At 41.5% G+C, this 15,856-nt stretch overlaps 1 protein-coding gene across 1 annotated transcript in view; it reads right to left on the reverse strand.

Moving 5' to 3' along the window:
• LOC120024238 (glutamate receptor ionotropic, kainate 2-like) overlaps window positions 1-14,186 on the reverse strand; it is a 163,350-nt gene extending 149,164 nt beyond the window's left edge. Inside the window, exon 1 of the mRNA XM_038968432.1 lies at window positions 14,168-14,186. Within this exon, the coding sequence (XP_038824360.1) occupies window positions 14,168-14,186 (19 nt within the window). The remainder of the gene's footprint in view (window positions 1-14,167) is intronic.
• Window positions 14,187-15,856: the final 1,670 nt, after the last annotated feature.

The following is a 15,856-nucleotide window of genomic DNA, read 5'->3' on the forward strand; positions in this document are numbered from 1 at the left end:
ACTGCAGGGGAGATGTTTATTTTGGCTCAGGTGTGTAGTGTGTATGTGTGTGTGTGTGTGTGCCTTTTCTTATCTGCAGGCCAGCTAAACAGCACTGGGTCCACTGGGCCTGCTTCCCCCTGCATCCTCCTGTCTGTCTTGGATACCATTTCACACACACACACACACACACACACACACACACACACACACACACACACACACACACACACACACACACACACACACACACACACGCATGCATACACACACACATCTGAACGGAGACGATCAGGAGGGTATGACACACAGTAAATGACTGACCACAGGTCTCTGTTGGCTGTTGAGCTGTATGTGAGTATGATAGGTAGAAGAATCCTGTTCTGTTCTGATATCCCCTCACTAGCCACTAGTACTGTCTGTTCTGATATCCCCTCACTAGCCACTAGTACTGTCTGTTCTGATATCCCCTCACTATCAACTAGTACTGTCTGTTCTGATATCCCCTCACTATCAACTAGTACTGTCTGTTCTGATATCCCCTCACTATCAACTAGTACTGTCTCTGTTCTGATATCCCCTCACTATCAACTAGTACTGTCTGTTCTGATATCCCCTCACTAGCCACTAGTACTGTCTGTTCTGATATCCCCTCACTATCAACTAGTACTGTCTGTTCTGATATCCCCTCACTATCAACTAGTACTGTCTCTGTTCTGATATCCCCTCACTATCAACTAGTACTGTCTCTGTTCTGATATCCCCTCACTATCAACTAGTACTGTCTGTTCTGATATCCCCTCACTATCAACTAGTACTGTCTGCTCTGATATCCCCTCACTATCAACTAGTACTGTCTCTGTTCTGATATCCCCTCACTATCAACTAGTACTGTCTCTGTTCTGATATCCCCTCACTATCAACTAGTACTGTCTGTTCTGATATCCCCTCACTATCAACTAGTACTGTCTGTTCTGATATCCCCTCACTATCAACTAGTACTGTCTCTGTTCTGATATCCCCTCACTATCAACTAGTACTGTCTGTTCTGATATCCCCTCACTAGCCACTAGTACTGTCTGTTCTGATATCCCCTCACTATCAACTAGTACTGTCTGTTCTGATATCCCCTCACTATCAACTAGTACTGTCTCTGTTCTGATATCCCCTCACTATCAACTAGTACTGTCTCTGTTCTGATATCCCCTCACTATCAACTAGTACTGTCTGTTCTGATATCCCCTCACTATCAACTAGTACTGTCTGCTCTGATATCCCCTCACTATCAACTAGTACTGTCTCTGTTCTGATATCCCCTCACTATCAACTAGTACTGTCTCTGTTCTGATATCCCCTCACTATCAACTAGTACTGTCTGTTCTGATATCCCCTCACTATCAACTAGTACTGTCTGTTCTGATATCCCCTCACTATCAACTAGTACTGTCTGTTCTGATATTCCCTCACTATCAACTAGTACTGTCTGTTCTGATATCCCCTCACTGTCAACTAGTACTGTCTGTTCTGATATCCCCTCACTATCAACTAGTACTGTCTGTTCTGATATTCCCTCACTATCAACTAGTACTGTCTGTTCTGATATCCCCTCACTATCAACTAGTACTGTCTGTTCTGATATCCCCTCACTATCAACTAGTACTGTCTGTTCTGATATCCCCTCACTATCAACTAGTACTGTCTGTTCTGATATCCCCTCACTATCAACTAGTACTGTCTCTGTTCTGATATCCCCTCACTATCAACTAGTACTGTCTGTTCTGATATCCCCTCACTATCAACTAGTACTGTCTGTTCTGATATCCCCTCACTATCAACTAGTACTGTCTCTGTTCTGATATTCCCTCACTATCAACTAGTACTGTCTGTTCTGATATCCCCTCACTATCAACTAGTACTGTCTCTGTTCTGATATCCCCTCACTATCAACTAGTACTGTCTGTTCTGATATCCTCTCACTGTCCACTACTACTTCTATCAAGTTTCAAGTTAATATTACTCGTGTACACAAGATACATATGGCATACACCGTCCAATGAAATGCTTACTTGCAGGTTCCTTCTGGACAATGCAACAACAATAATAAATAATAATAGGAACATAAAGTAAATGTCTCAGAACAGAATAAACATTTTAACATCCGTATAATAAGGGAAGGCCCAATTTATAGACTGTATTTACACACGTTTGGGGATGAGGTGATTGGTGAAGTGATTCAATTGTGCAGTTTTTATCAATCATAATAAGAGTCTGGTAGCAGCAGTTGTAATGTGTGTAGAGTGTGTAGAGTGTGTGTGTGTGTAGAGAGTGTGTGTGTGTGTGTGTGTAATGTGTGTAGAATGTGTAGAGTGTGTGTGTGTGTGTAGAGAGTGTGTGTGTGTGTGTGTGTGTGTAGTGTGTGTAGAGTGTATGCAGTGTGTCTGTATGTGGAGGATAGGTGCAGGTGGCACTGACACACACACTGGTTTTGTCAGTTGTTTCTGAGAAAATCAGTGTCCCCTTAGCTTACATTTTAGCAACAGCATCAACGTTTTAACAAGAACGTAACGCTCAACAGCATCAACGTTTTAACAAGAACATAACACTCAACAGCATCAACGTTTTAACAAGAACGTTACACCCAACAGCATCAACGTTTTAACAAGAACGTAACACTCAACAGCATCAACGTTGTAACAAGAACGTAACACTCAACAGCATCAACATTTTAACAAGAACGTAACACTCAACAGCATCAACATTTTAGCAAGAACGTAACACTCAACAGCATCAACGTTTTAACAAGAACATAACACTCAACAGCATCAACGTTTTAACAAGAACATAACACTCAACAGCATCAACGTTTTAACAAGAACATAACACTCAACAGCATCAACGTTTTAACAAGAACATAACACTCAACAGCATCAACGTTTTAGCAAGAACATAACACCCAACAGCATCAACGTTTTAGCAAGAACATAACACTCAACAGCATCAACGTTTTAGCAAGAACATAACACTCAACAGCATCAATGTTTTAACAAGAACATAACACTCAACAGCATCAACGTTTTAGCAAGAACATAACACCCAACAGCATCAACGTTTTAACAAGAACGTAACACTCAACAGCATCAACGTTTTAACAAGAACATAACACCCAACAGCATCAACGTTTTAACAAGAACATAACACCCAACAGCATCAACGTTTTAACAAGAACATAACACCCAACAGCATCAACGTTTTAACAAGAACATAACACCCAACAGCATCAACGTTTTAACAAGAACATAACACCCAACAGCATCAACGTTTTAACAAGAACATAACACCCAACAGCATCAACGTTTTAACAAGAACATAACACTCAACAGCATCAACGTTTTAACAAGAACATAACACTCAACAGCATCAACGTTTTAGCAAGAACATAACACCCAACAGCATCAACGTTTTAACAAGAACATAACACTCAACAGCATCAACGTTTTAACAAGAACATAACACTCAACAGCATCAACGTTTTAACAAGAACATAACACTCAACAGCATCAACGTTTTAGCAAGAACATAACACTCAACAGCATCAACGTTTTAACAAGAACGTAACACTCAACAGCATCAACGTTTTAACAAGAACATAACACTCAACAGCATCAACGTTTTAGCAAGAACATAACACTCAACAGCATCAACGTTTTAGCAAGAACGTAACACTCAACAGCATCAACGTTTTAACAAGAACATAACACCCAACAGCATCAACGTTTTAACAAGAACATAACACCCAACAGCATCAACGTTTTAACAAGAACATAACACCCAACAGCATCAACGTTTTAACAAGAACATAACACCCAACAGCATCAACGTTTTAACAAGAACATAACACCCAACAGCATCAACGTTTTAACAAGAACATAACACCCAACAGCATCAACGTTTTAACAAGAACATAACACTCAACAGCATCAACGTTTTAACAAGAACATAACACTCAACAGCATCAACGTTTTAGCAAGAACATAACACCCAACAGCATCAACGTTTTAACAAGAACATAACACTCAACAGCATCAACGTTTTAACAAGAACATAACACTCAACAGCATCAACGTTTTAACAAGAACATAACACTCAACAGCATCAACGTTTTAACAAGAACATAACACTCAACAGCATCAACGTTTTAGCAAGAACATAACACTCAACAGCATCCGACAACTATAAATACAGCACCTCAAATAGTTAGCCTGACTTGTTTCATGTATTGAGTTGGATTGAATTGAAATTATTTCAGTTAAGTGGTCTGTGCACTTTACCCAAGCTGTCCTGTCAGCGAATCAGATGCTGTGGTAGGAACTCGAGGCGTTTTGGCGTTCGTGGGCGGACGGGCAGGCAGGTGGGTAGGTGGGTGGTTGCCATGGTGATTTGCTGATGCCAGACAGTCAGAGGATTGTGCTTGGTCAGGACCTCTTGGTCAGCATGTTTAGTCAGCTGATGTCTGTCCCGCTCCCACACAAACTAGCTCACTCACATCATCTAATAGCTGCTGGTACACACACACATACACACACACACACATACACACACACACACATACACACATACACACATACACACACACACACACACACACACACACACACACACACACACACACACACACACACACACACACACACACACACACACACACACACACACATACAGGCATAAACACATACACACAATCTCTATGAACTTTATTCAATTCTCAGTTGAATACACTTTAGATGGGATGGTTTGGTTCCTAAGGGACATACAGTAAGAGATTTGTTGTTCTAATAAAGTGGTATACACTTTAAAACCAAAGGTGTTTTACTCCCCTCCTCTCTCTCGCTCTCCCCCCCCCCCCCTCTCTCTCTCTCCCCCTCTCTCTCTCTCTCTCCCACCCCCCCCCCCCCCTCTCTCTCTCTCTCTCTCTCTCTCTCTCGGTACTAAATAAACAAAAGTGAAATAAACAAATCAAATTAACAGTAAACATTACACTCACAAAAGTTCCAAAAGAATAAAGACATTTCAAATTTCATTTTATGTGCAAATAGTTAAAGTACAAAAGGTTCTTCACTGGTTGCCCTTTTCGTGTGGCAACAGGTCACAAATATTGCTTGTATGATGGCACACTGTGGCATTTCACCCAGTAGATATGGGAGTTTATCAAGATTGGGGTTTGTGTAATCTGAGGGAAATATGTGTCTCTAATATTGTCATACATTTGACAGGAGGTTAGGTAGTGCATCTCAGTTTCAACCTCATTATGTGGGCAGTGTGCACATAGCCTGTCTTTACATAGTCAAAGTTTTCCTTGATTTTGGGAATTCTGCCACAGTCAGGAATTCTGCCACAGTGTACTCTGTTTAGGGCCAAATAGCATTCTAGTTTGATCTGTTTTTTTGTAATTCTTTCCAATATGTCAAGTAATTATCTTTTTGTTTTCTCATGATTTAGTTGGGTCTAATTGTGTTGCTGTCCTGGGGCTCTATGGGGTCTGTTTGTGTTTGTGAACAGAGCCCCATGACCAGCTTGCTTAAGGGACTCTTCTCCAGGTTCATCTCTCTGTAGGTGATGGCTTTGTTATGGAAGGTTTGTGAATCACTTCCTTTTAGGTGGTTGTAGAATTTAACGGCTCTTTTCTGGATTTTGATAATTAGCGGGTATCACCATAATTCTGCTCTGCATGCATTATTTGGTGTTTTACATTGTACACTGAGAATACTTTTGCAGAATTCTGCATGCAGAGTCTCAATTTGGTGTTTGTCCCATTTTGGGAATTCTTGGTTAGTGAGCGGACCCCAGACCTCATAACCATTAAGGGCAATGGGTTATATAACTGATTCAAGTATTTTTAGCCAGATCCTAATTGGTATGTTGAATTTTATGTTCCTTTTGATGTCATAGAAGTCCCTTCTTGCCTTGCCTCTCAGCTCGTTCACAGCTTTGTGGAAGATACCTGTGGCGCTGAAGTTTAGGCCGAGGTATGTATAGTTGTTTGTGTGCTCTAGTACAACGGTGTCTAGATGGAATTTGTATTTGTGGTCCTGGCAACTGGACCTTTTTTGGAACAACATTATTTTTGTCTTACTGAGATTTACTGTCAGGGCCCAGGTCTGACAGAATCTGTGCAGAAGATCTAGTTGCTGCTGTAGGCCCTCCTTGGTTGGGGACAGAAGCACCAGATCATCAGCAAACAGTAGATATTTGACTTCAGATTCTAGTAGGGTGAGGCCGGGTGCTGCAGACTGTTCTAGTGCCCTCGCCAATTCGTTGATATATATGTTGAAGAGGGTGGGGCTTAAGCTGCATCCCTGTCTTACCCCACGGCCCTGTGGAAATGTTATGTTTGTTTTTTGCAAATTTTAACCGCACACTTGTTGTTTGTGTACATGGATTTTATAATGTTGTATGTTTTTCCTCCAACACCACTTTTCATCAATTTGTATAGCAGACCCTCATGCCAAATTGAGTCAAAAATGTTTTGCAATCAACAAAGCATGAAAAGACTGCCTTTGTTTTGGTTTGTTTGTTTGTCAATTAGGGTGTGCAGGGTGAATACGTGGTCTGTCTTACGGTAATTTGGTAAAAAGACTATTTGACATTTGCTCAGTACATTTGTACAGTACATTTGCTCTCTCTCTCTCTCTCTGTACCCTCTTTCTCTCTCTCTCTCCCACTATCTCTCTGTACCCCCTTTCTGTCTCTCACTCTCTCCCACTATCTCTCTCTCTTTCTCTCTCTCTCTCTCTCTCTCTCTCTCTCTGTCTCTCGCTCTCTCTCTCTCTCTCTCTCTGTACCACCTTTCTCTCTTCCCCTCTCTCTATCTCTCTCTCCCACTATCTCTCTGTACCACCTCTCTCTATCTATCTCTCTCTATCTGGGTCTCCTACGAGTGGTTTGTATACGGTAAACAATGGCATCGTTCAGATTTTTTCAGTTAAGGGGAGAGCTGTTCTGTTAAGCTATTGTGTTTTCCTCATAAGCTATAAAAATGGGACAAAGTGAACACACACTGTGGTTTTTCACCTCAGTTGTTTTTCCATATGTGTTTGCTAATGGCATCTTTTGTTGGTCTGGAAAGTCGGGGAAACTCTGGACACAATAGAAGCCTAACACACTGAAATGATTCTTGGTCTAAGCAAGTTTACTCATGTTGTGTTCCTTTGTAGCTACATTCTGTGTTTACCTTCTTCCCAGGTAGCTGAGTGTAGTAAGTGACGTGCTTTCATTTTGTATTCAGACACTAATCATTTCCAGTCAATAGCTGCTTTCAGTTTTCCTTCAGTGGTTGAGGAACAGAGAGAGAGAGAGAGAGAGCGAGAGAGAGGTGGAAACTGAGATGCACTCCCTAACCTCCTGCCAAATGTATGACCATATTAGAGACACATATTTCCCTCAGATTTACACAGACCCACAAAGAATATATGACATTTGAAAAGTCTTTATTATTTTGGAGCTTTTGTAAGTGTAATGTTTACTGTTCATTTTTTGTTTATTTCACTTTTGTTTATTATCTATTTCACTTGCTTTGGTAATGTAAACATACGTTTCCCATTCCAATAAAGCCCTTAAATTGAATTGAAATTGAGAGAGAGAGAGAGAGAGAGAGAGAGAAGCAGAGTGAGAGAGAGAGACAAGCAGAGTGAGAGAGAGAGACAAGCAGAGATGGAGAGAGAGACAAGCAGAGAGGGAGAGAGAGACAAGCAGAGAGGGAGAGAGAGACAAGCAGAGAGGGAGAGAGACAAGCAGAGTGAGAGAGAGAGACAATCAGAGAGGGGGAGAGAAAGAGAGCAGAGTGAGAGAGAGGCAGAGAGAGGAGAGTGAAAAAGGGGGCAGAGTGAGAGAGAAACTCAATATACAATAAAATGACTAAAACCGAATCTAAACTGTGTAGAAATGATAATGGACCTACATTCATACAGTTTCTTAAATGTGTCCAGCTCACTAATTATCACTGAAATGAAAGCTAGACGAGATAGATAGAGACAGTGAGGAAATAAACATTTTCAGTGCTGCCCTCCGGACCTCGTTGAAGACCGGCAAAATGAGTTTGACACCCCTGTTGTAGGTGGACACCATATGCCCCACGCTCTCTCTCTCTCTGTTTTTCCTCCTCGCTCTTTCCCGCTGTCACATTCCACTGCTTGGAAGCCCGGGGTTTAATGTTCGCTGCCCACAAGAGGAGGAAGGAAGAAACAAGCTGAAAGAGTAGTAAGAGCAAGACAGCAGAAGAGTTCCGCCTACTCTAGCCTTCCCTGGTCTACCTTTTCTCTTTCTCCTCTTCTCTCTTTCTCTCCCTTTCTCTCCGGATCGGAAGGAGAAAAAAAACTCTGTCCAAAGTATTTTGGGTTTAAGGGGAGGGAGTAGTTGCATTGCAAATGAGCGTACCTTCTTAAATGCGCAATAGTTTATTTGATATTTCTCCATCTCTCCTTTTTTTGGATGCGCGTTTTATTTATTTTGGGACCCGCTGTGGAGTAGTACTCACGTGAGCGCTTGTTTTTACAGTGCCTCTGGCAGACCCTGGCCGTACTCTCGGTGAGGGCAGGGGGAAAGACAGACAGACAGACACACACACACTCTCACTGGAAAGCAGAGACAGAGTTACTACCAGGACTCCGGACGATGTGTGTGTAAGTGTCACTTCTTTCTCTCCCTCTGTTGCTAGAACAGTGAAGCATGTTACGTTGTGCTGGTTTAAATAATGCCCATAGCTTCAGTTTTATGGTTCTCTTTCAGTTGAATATGGCACACTTCTTGTAGGCTACAGTACAGTTAATATAGGCTACAGTACAGTTTATATAGGCTACAGTACAGTTAATATAGGCTACAGTACAGTTTATATAGGCTACAGTACAGTTTATATAGGCTACAGTACAGTTTATATAGGCTACAGTACAGTTTATATAGGCTACAGTACAGTGTGATGGTACTGATAGATACATTTTTGTCTCACTTCTTTCTCTCAAGAGGAGAACTCAGTATTTTCTCTTGTTGTTGTATGTTATTGCTAACTGAAGGCTCAGTATCATGTTATTGCTCACTGAAGGCTCAGTATCATGTTATTGCTAACTTAGAGCTCAGTATCATGTTATTGCTAACTGAAGGCTCAGTATCATGTTATTGCTAACTGAAGGCTCAGTATCATGTTATTGCTCACTGAAGGCTCAGTATCATGTTATTGCTAACTGAAGGCTCAGTATCATGTTATTGCTAACTGAAGGCTCAGTATCATGTTATTGCTCACTGAAGGCTCAGTATCATGTTATTGCTCACTGAAGGCTCAGTATCATGTTATTGCTAACTGAAGGCTCAGTATCATGTTATTGCTAACTGAAGGCTCAGTATCATGTTATTGCTCACTGAAGGCTCAGTATCATGTTATTGCTCACTGAAGGCTCAGTATCATGTTATTGCTCACTGAAGGCTCAGTATCATGTTATTGCTCACTGAAGGCTCAGTATCATGTTATTGCTCACTGAAGGCTCAGTATCATGTTATTGCTCACTGAAGGCTCAGTATCATGTTATTGCTCACTGAAGGCTCAGGATCATGTTATTGCTCACTGAAGGCTCAGTATCATGTTATTGCTCACTGAAGGCTCAGTATCATGTTATTGCTCACTGAAGGCTCAGTATCATGTTATTGCTCACTGAAGGCTCAGTATCATGTTATTGCTCACTGAAGGCTCAGGATCATGTTATTGCTCACTGAAGGCTCAGTATCATGTTATTGCTCACTGAAGACTCAGTATCATGTTATTGCTCACTGAAGGCTCAGTATCATGTTATTGCTCACTGAAGGCTCAGTATCATGTTATTGCTAACTTAGAGCTCAGTATCATGTTATTGCTAACTGAAGGCTCAGTATCATGTTATTGCTAACTTAGAGCTCAGTATCATGTTATTGCTCACTGAAGGCTCAGTATCATGTTATTGCTCACTGAAGGCTCAGTATCATGTTATTGCTCACTGAAGGCTCAGTATCATGTTATTGCTCACTGAAGGCTCAGTATCATGTTATTGCTCACTGAAGGCTCAGTATCATGTTATTGCTCACTGAAGGCTCAGGATCATGTTATTGCTCACTGAAGGCTCAGTATCATGTTATTGCTCACTGAAGACTCAGTATCATGTTATTGCTCACTGAAGGCTCAGTATCATGTTATTGCTCACTGAAGACTCAGTATCATGTTATTGCTAACTGAAGGCTCAGTATCATGTTATTGCTCACTGAAGGCTCAGTATCATGTTATTGCTAACTGAAGGCTCAGTATCATGTTATTGCTCACTGAAGGCTCAGTATCATGTTATTGCTAACTGAAGGCTCAGTATCATGTTATTGCTAACTGAAGGCTCAGTATCATGTTATTGCTAACTTAGAGCTCAGTATCATGTTATTGCTCACTGAAGGCTCAGTATCATGTTATTGCTCACTGAAGGCTCAGTATCATGTTATTGCTAACTTAGAGCTCAGTATCATGTTATTGCTAACTGAAGGCTCAGTATCATGTTATTGCTAACTGAAGGCTCAGTATCATGTTATTGCTCACTGAAGGCTCAGTATCATGTTATTGCTAACTGAAGGCTCAGTATCATGTTATTGCTAACTGAAGGCTCAGTATCATGTTATTGCTAACTGAAGGCTCAGTATCATGTTATTGCTCACTGAAGGCTCAGTATCATGTTATTGCTCACTGAAGGCTCAGTATCATGTTATTGCTAACTGAAGGCTCAGTATCATGTTATTGCTAACTTAGAGCTCAGTATCATGTTATTGCTAACTGAAGGCTCAGTATCATGTTATTGCTCACTGAAGGCTCAGTATCATGTTATTGCTCACTGAAGGCTCAGTATCATGTTATTGCTCACTGAAGGCTCAGTATCATGTTATTGCTCACTGAAGGCTCAGGATCATGTTATTGCTCACTGAAGGCTCAGTATCATGTTATTGCTCACTGAAGACTCAGTATCATGTTATTGCTCACTGAAGGCTCAGTATCATGTTATTGCTAACTGAAGGCTCAGTATCATGTTATTGCTCACTGAAGGCTCAGTATCATGTTATTGCTCACTGAAGGCTCAGTATCATGTTATTGCTCACTGAAGACTCAGTATCATGTTATTGCTAACTGAAGGCTCAGTATCATGTTATTGCTCACTGAAGGCTCAGTATCATGTTATTGCTAACTGAAGGCTCAGTATCATGTTATTGCTCACTGAAGGCTCAGTATCATGTTATTGCTCACTGAAGGCTCAGTATCATGTTATTGCTCACTGAAGGCTCAGTATCATGTTATTGCTAACTTAGAGCTCAGTATCATGTTATTGCTCACTGAAGGCTCAGTATCATGTTATTGCTCACTGAAGGCTCAGTATCATGTTATTGCTCACTGAAGACTCAGTATCATGTTATTGCTCACTGAAGGCTCAGTATCATGTTATTGCTAACTGAAGGCTCAGTATCATGTTATTGCTAACTGAAGACTCAGTATCATGTTATTGCTAACTGAAGGCTCAGTATCATGTTATTGCTAACTGAAGGCTCAGTATCATGTTATTGCTAACTGAAGGCTCAGTATCATGTTATTGCTCACTGAAGGCTCAGTATCATGTTATTGCTCACTGAAGGCTCAGTATCATGTTATTGCTCACTGAAGACTCAGTATCATGTTATTGCTAACTGAAGGCTCAGTATCATGTTATTGTTAACTGAAGGCTCAGTATCATGTTATTGCTAACTGAAGACTCAGTATCATGTTATTGCTCACTGAAGGCTCAGTATCATGTTATTGCTAACTGAAGGCTTAGTATCATGTTATTGCTCACTGAAGTCTCAGTATAATGTTATTACTCACTGAAGGCTCAGTATCATGTTATTGCTAACTGAAGGCCCAGTATCATGTTATTGCTCACTGAAGGCTCAGTATCATGTTATTGCTAACTGAAGGCTCAGTATCATGTTATTGCTAACTGAAGGCTCAGTATCATGTTATTGCTAACTGAAGGCTCAGTATCATGTTATTGCTAACTGAAGGCTCAGTATCATGTTATTGCTCACTGAAGGCTCAGTATCATGTTATTGCTAACTGAAGGCTCAGTATCATGTTATTGCTAACTGAAGGCTCAGTATCATGTTATTGCTAACTGAAGGCTCAGTATCATGTTATTGCTAACTGAAGGCTCAGTATCATGTTATTGCTAACTGAAGGCTCAGTATCATGTTATTGCTCACTTAAGGCTCAGTATCATGTTATTGCTAACTGAAGGCTCGGTATCATGTTATTGCTAACTGAAGGCTCAGTATCATGTTATTGCTCACTGAAGGCTCAGTATCATGTTATTGCTCACTGAAGGCTCAGTATCATGTTATTGCTAACTGAAGGCTCAGTATCATGTTATTGCTCACTGAAGGCTCAGTATCATGTTATTGCTCACTGAAGGCTCAGTATCATGTTATTGCTCACTGAAGGCTCAGTATCATGTTATTGCTCACTGAAGGCTCAGTATCATGTTATTGCTAACTGAAGGCTCAGTATCATGTTATTGCTAACTGAAGGCTCAGTATCATGTTATTGCTCACTGAAGGCTCAGTATCATGTTATTGCTAACTGAAGGCTCAGTATCATGTTATTGCTCACTGAAGGCTCAGTATCATGTTATTGCTAACTGAAGGCTCAGTATCATGTTATTGCTCACTGAAGGCTCAGTATCATGTTATTGCTCACTGAAGGCTCAGTATCATGTTATTGCTCACTGAAGGCTCAGTATCATGTTATTGCTCACTGAAGACTCAGTATCATGTTATTGCTCACTGAAGGCTCAGTATCATGTTATTGCTCACTGAAGGCTCAGTATCATGTTATTGCTAACTTAGAGCTCAGTATCATGTTATTGCTAACTGAAGGCTCAGTATCATGTTATTGCTAACTGAAGGCTCAGTATCATGTTATTGCTCATTGAAGGCTCAGTATCATGTTATTGCTCACTGAAGACTCAGTATCATGTTATTGCTAACTGAAGGCTCAGTATCATGTTATTGCTCACTGAAGGCTCAGTATCATGTTATTGCTCACTGAAGGCTCAGTATCATGTTATTGCTCACTGAAGGCTCAGTATCATGTTATTGCTAACTGAAGACTCAGTATCATGTTATTGCTCACTGAAGGCTCAGTATCATGTTATTGCTCACTGAAGGCTCAGTATCATGTTATTGCTAACTGAAGGCTCAGTATCATGTTATTGCTAACTGAAGGCTCAGTATCATGTTATTGCTCACTGAAGGCTCAGTATCATGTTATTGCTAACTGAAGGCTCAGTATCATGTTATTGCTAACTGAAGGCTCAGTATCATGTTATTGCTCACTGAAGGCTCAGTATCATGTTATTGCTCACTGAAGGCTCAGTATCATGTTATTGCTAACTTAGAGCTCAGTATAAAATCTGTCATGTTATTGACAGGTTGATTATTTAGCAACAAAACCGAGGCGTGTTCAACTATGGGGCTAAACAGACGAGGTTGGCATAGATTGTTGACAACATGTAAACCATTTTTCGTCTTAAAAAAATGTTGAAAATTGTAAATACATTTGCACAATGAGCACTTGTCTCTCAACGACATCGTTACAGTTGTTGGTTATCTAGCTGGCAATTTATTTGCCATATTAGCATTGACATGAAATCAGTCAAAACACAAAAAGTAAAGACATGGTATCAAGAAACGAGCCAATTACGATTCCCCACATGGCAGTTTCTTGTCATTCTTGCTAGCAATCTGGCCATCCTGAATCACAACAGGCTGACTTCTACCCCGTTGAGGAGCGCACATTGTTTTCATGACGTTGTCAGCTAACCCATCATTGAAGGTTCAGTATTGAATCTCACATGTTATTCCTCATTGAAGGTTCAGTATTGAATCTCACATGTTATTCCTCATTGAAGGTTCAGTATTGAATCTCACATGTTATTCCTCATTGAAGGTTCAGTATTGAATCTCACATGTTATTCCTCATTGAAGGTTCAGTATTGAATCTCTCGTGTTATTCCTCATTGGGAGCTCAGTATTGAATCTCACATGTTATTCCTCATTGAAGGTTCAGTATTGAATCTCTCGTGTTATTCCTCATTGGGAGCTCAGTATAGCTCACTGGTGATGAAGCCAGCCATCGTCACTCGTCTCTGGGAGGATTCCTATGGGAAATGAAGGGACAAGTGTTCAGTGTCAGACTAGCAGTGAGAGATTTACAGGCTGGAGGTGAGTGGATTAAGACTCCGACAGCGAACCAAGACTGAGACATGGTGAGCCTGTGTGGACAGATGAGAGAAATTCAGCAACAACAGCAAGAAACAGCTGCCCTCCTAAAATACTGCATATGGCATGTGTTGGCGGTGCTTATTTGCGAGCCGGTCGGACTTAACTTCAGTTGTTTGTGTATGAGAGAGAGTAAATGAAAGAGAGAGAATGACAATGGAAGAGAAATTGGATTGTGGATTGTGACAGAGACCGAAACACAGAGAGGTAGACTAGAGAGAGGTGAGAGCATGGGAACAGTCTCTCCCTTGGCCATAGATGGTCTGTGTGGGTAGTAATGAGGTGCTTGTCGTATTGAGCAGGCTCCACTGGCTCCATTATTGGACCAGGCTGGCATTTTGTTATATTCCCACAGAGCGGGCATGGGATGTCTGTCTGTCTGTCTGTCTGTCTGTCTGTCTGTCTGTCTGTCTGTCTGTCTGTCTGTCTGTCTGTCTGTCTGTGTCTGTCTGGTCTCTAGTTGTCTGTCTGTCTGTCTGTCTGTCTGTCTGTCTGTCTGTCTGTCTGTCTGTCTGTCTGTGTCTGTCTGGTCTCTAGTTGTCTGTCTGTCTGTCTGTCTGTCTGTCTGTCTGTCTGTCTGTCTGTCTGTGTCTGTCTGGTCTCTAGTTGTCTGTCTGTCTGTGTCTGTCTGTCTGTCTGTCTGTCTGTCTGTGTCTGTCTGGTCTCTAGTTGTCTGTCTGTCTGATGTCTAGTTGTCTGTCTGTCTGATGTCTAGCTGTCTGTCTGTCTGATGTCTAGCTGTCTGTCTAAAGTATAGCTGTCTGTCTGTCTGATGTCTAGCTGTCTGTCTGTCTGCTTGGTGTCTAGCGATCTGTCTGCCTGGTGTCTAGCGGTCTGTCTGCCTGGTGTCTAACTGTTTGCCTGGATGGTGTCTAGCTGTCTGTCTGCCTGGTATCTAGCTGTCTGTCTGGATGGTGTCTAGCTGTCTGTCTGCCTGGTGTCTAGCTGTCTGTCTGGATGGTGTCTTGCTGTCTGTCTGCCTGGTGTCTAGCTGTTTGTCTGGATGGTGTCTAGCTGTCTGTCTGCCTGGTGTCTAGCTGTCTGTCTGCCTGGTGTCTAGCTGTCTGTCTGGATGGTGTCTTGCTGTCTGTCTGCCTGGTGTCTAGCTGTCTGTCTGCCTGGTGTCTAGCTGTTTGTCTGGATGGATGGATCTGAATGGCTGGCTGGATGACTGGATGGATGGATGACTGGCTGGCTGTCTGGATGGATGGTTGGCTGTCTGGATGGATGGCTGGCTGTCTGGATGGCTGGCTGTCTGGATGGATGACTGGATGTATGGATGGTTGGCTAGCTGTCTGGCTGTCTGCTATTTTGCACCGGAAGAGTGAGTGACCACCTGTTAGCATGAAGTTAATACACTGTTGTTATAATGTACTTCTATCATGATAGATTCCCATGTTGCACTTATCAAACTAAACTTAACTTGGCTTGATGATGTTTGCTGCTCTGTGCATGGTTAGTGTTCACCCCTCACGGGTGTTCTCCTTCTAATTGAATGTGTTTATTTTGAGAATACTCTGCCTCA

The sequence above is a fragment of the Salvelinus namaycush genome, chromosome 29 (assembly GCF_016432855.1).
Source record: "Salvelinus namaycush isolate Seneca chromosome 29, SaNama_1.0, whole genome shotgun sequence".
NCBI lineage: Eukaryota > Metazoa > Chordata > Actinopteri > Salmoniformes > Salmonidae > Salvelinus > Salvelinus namaycush.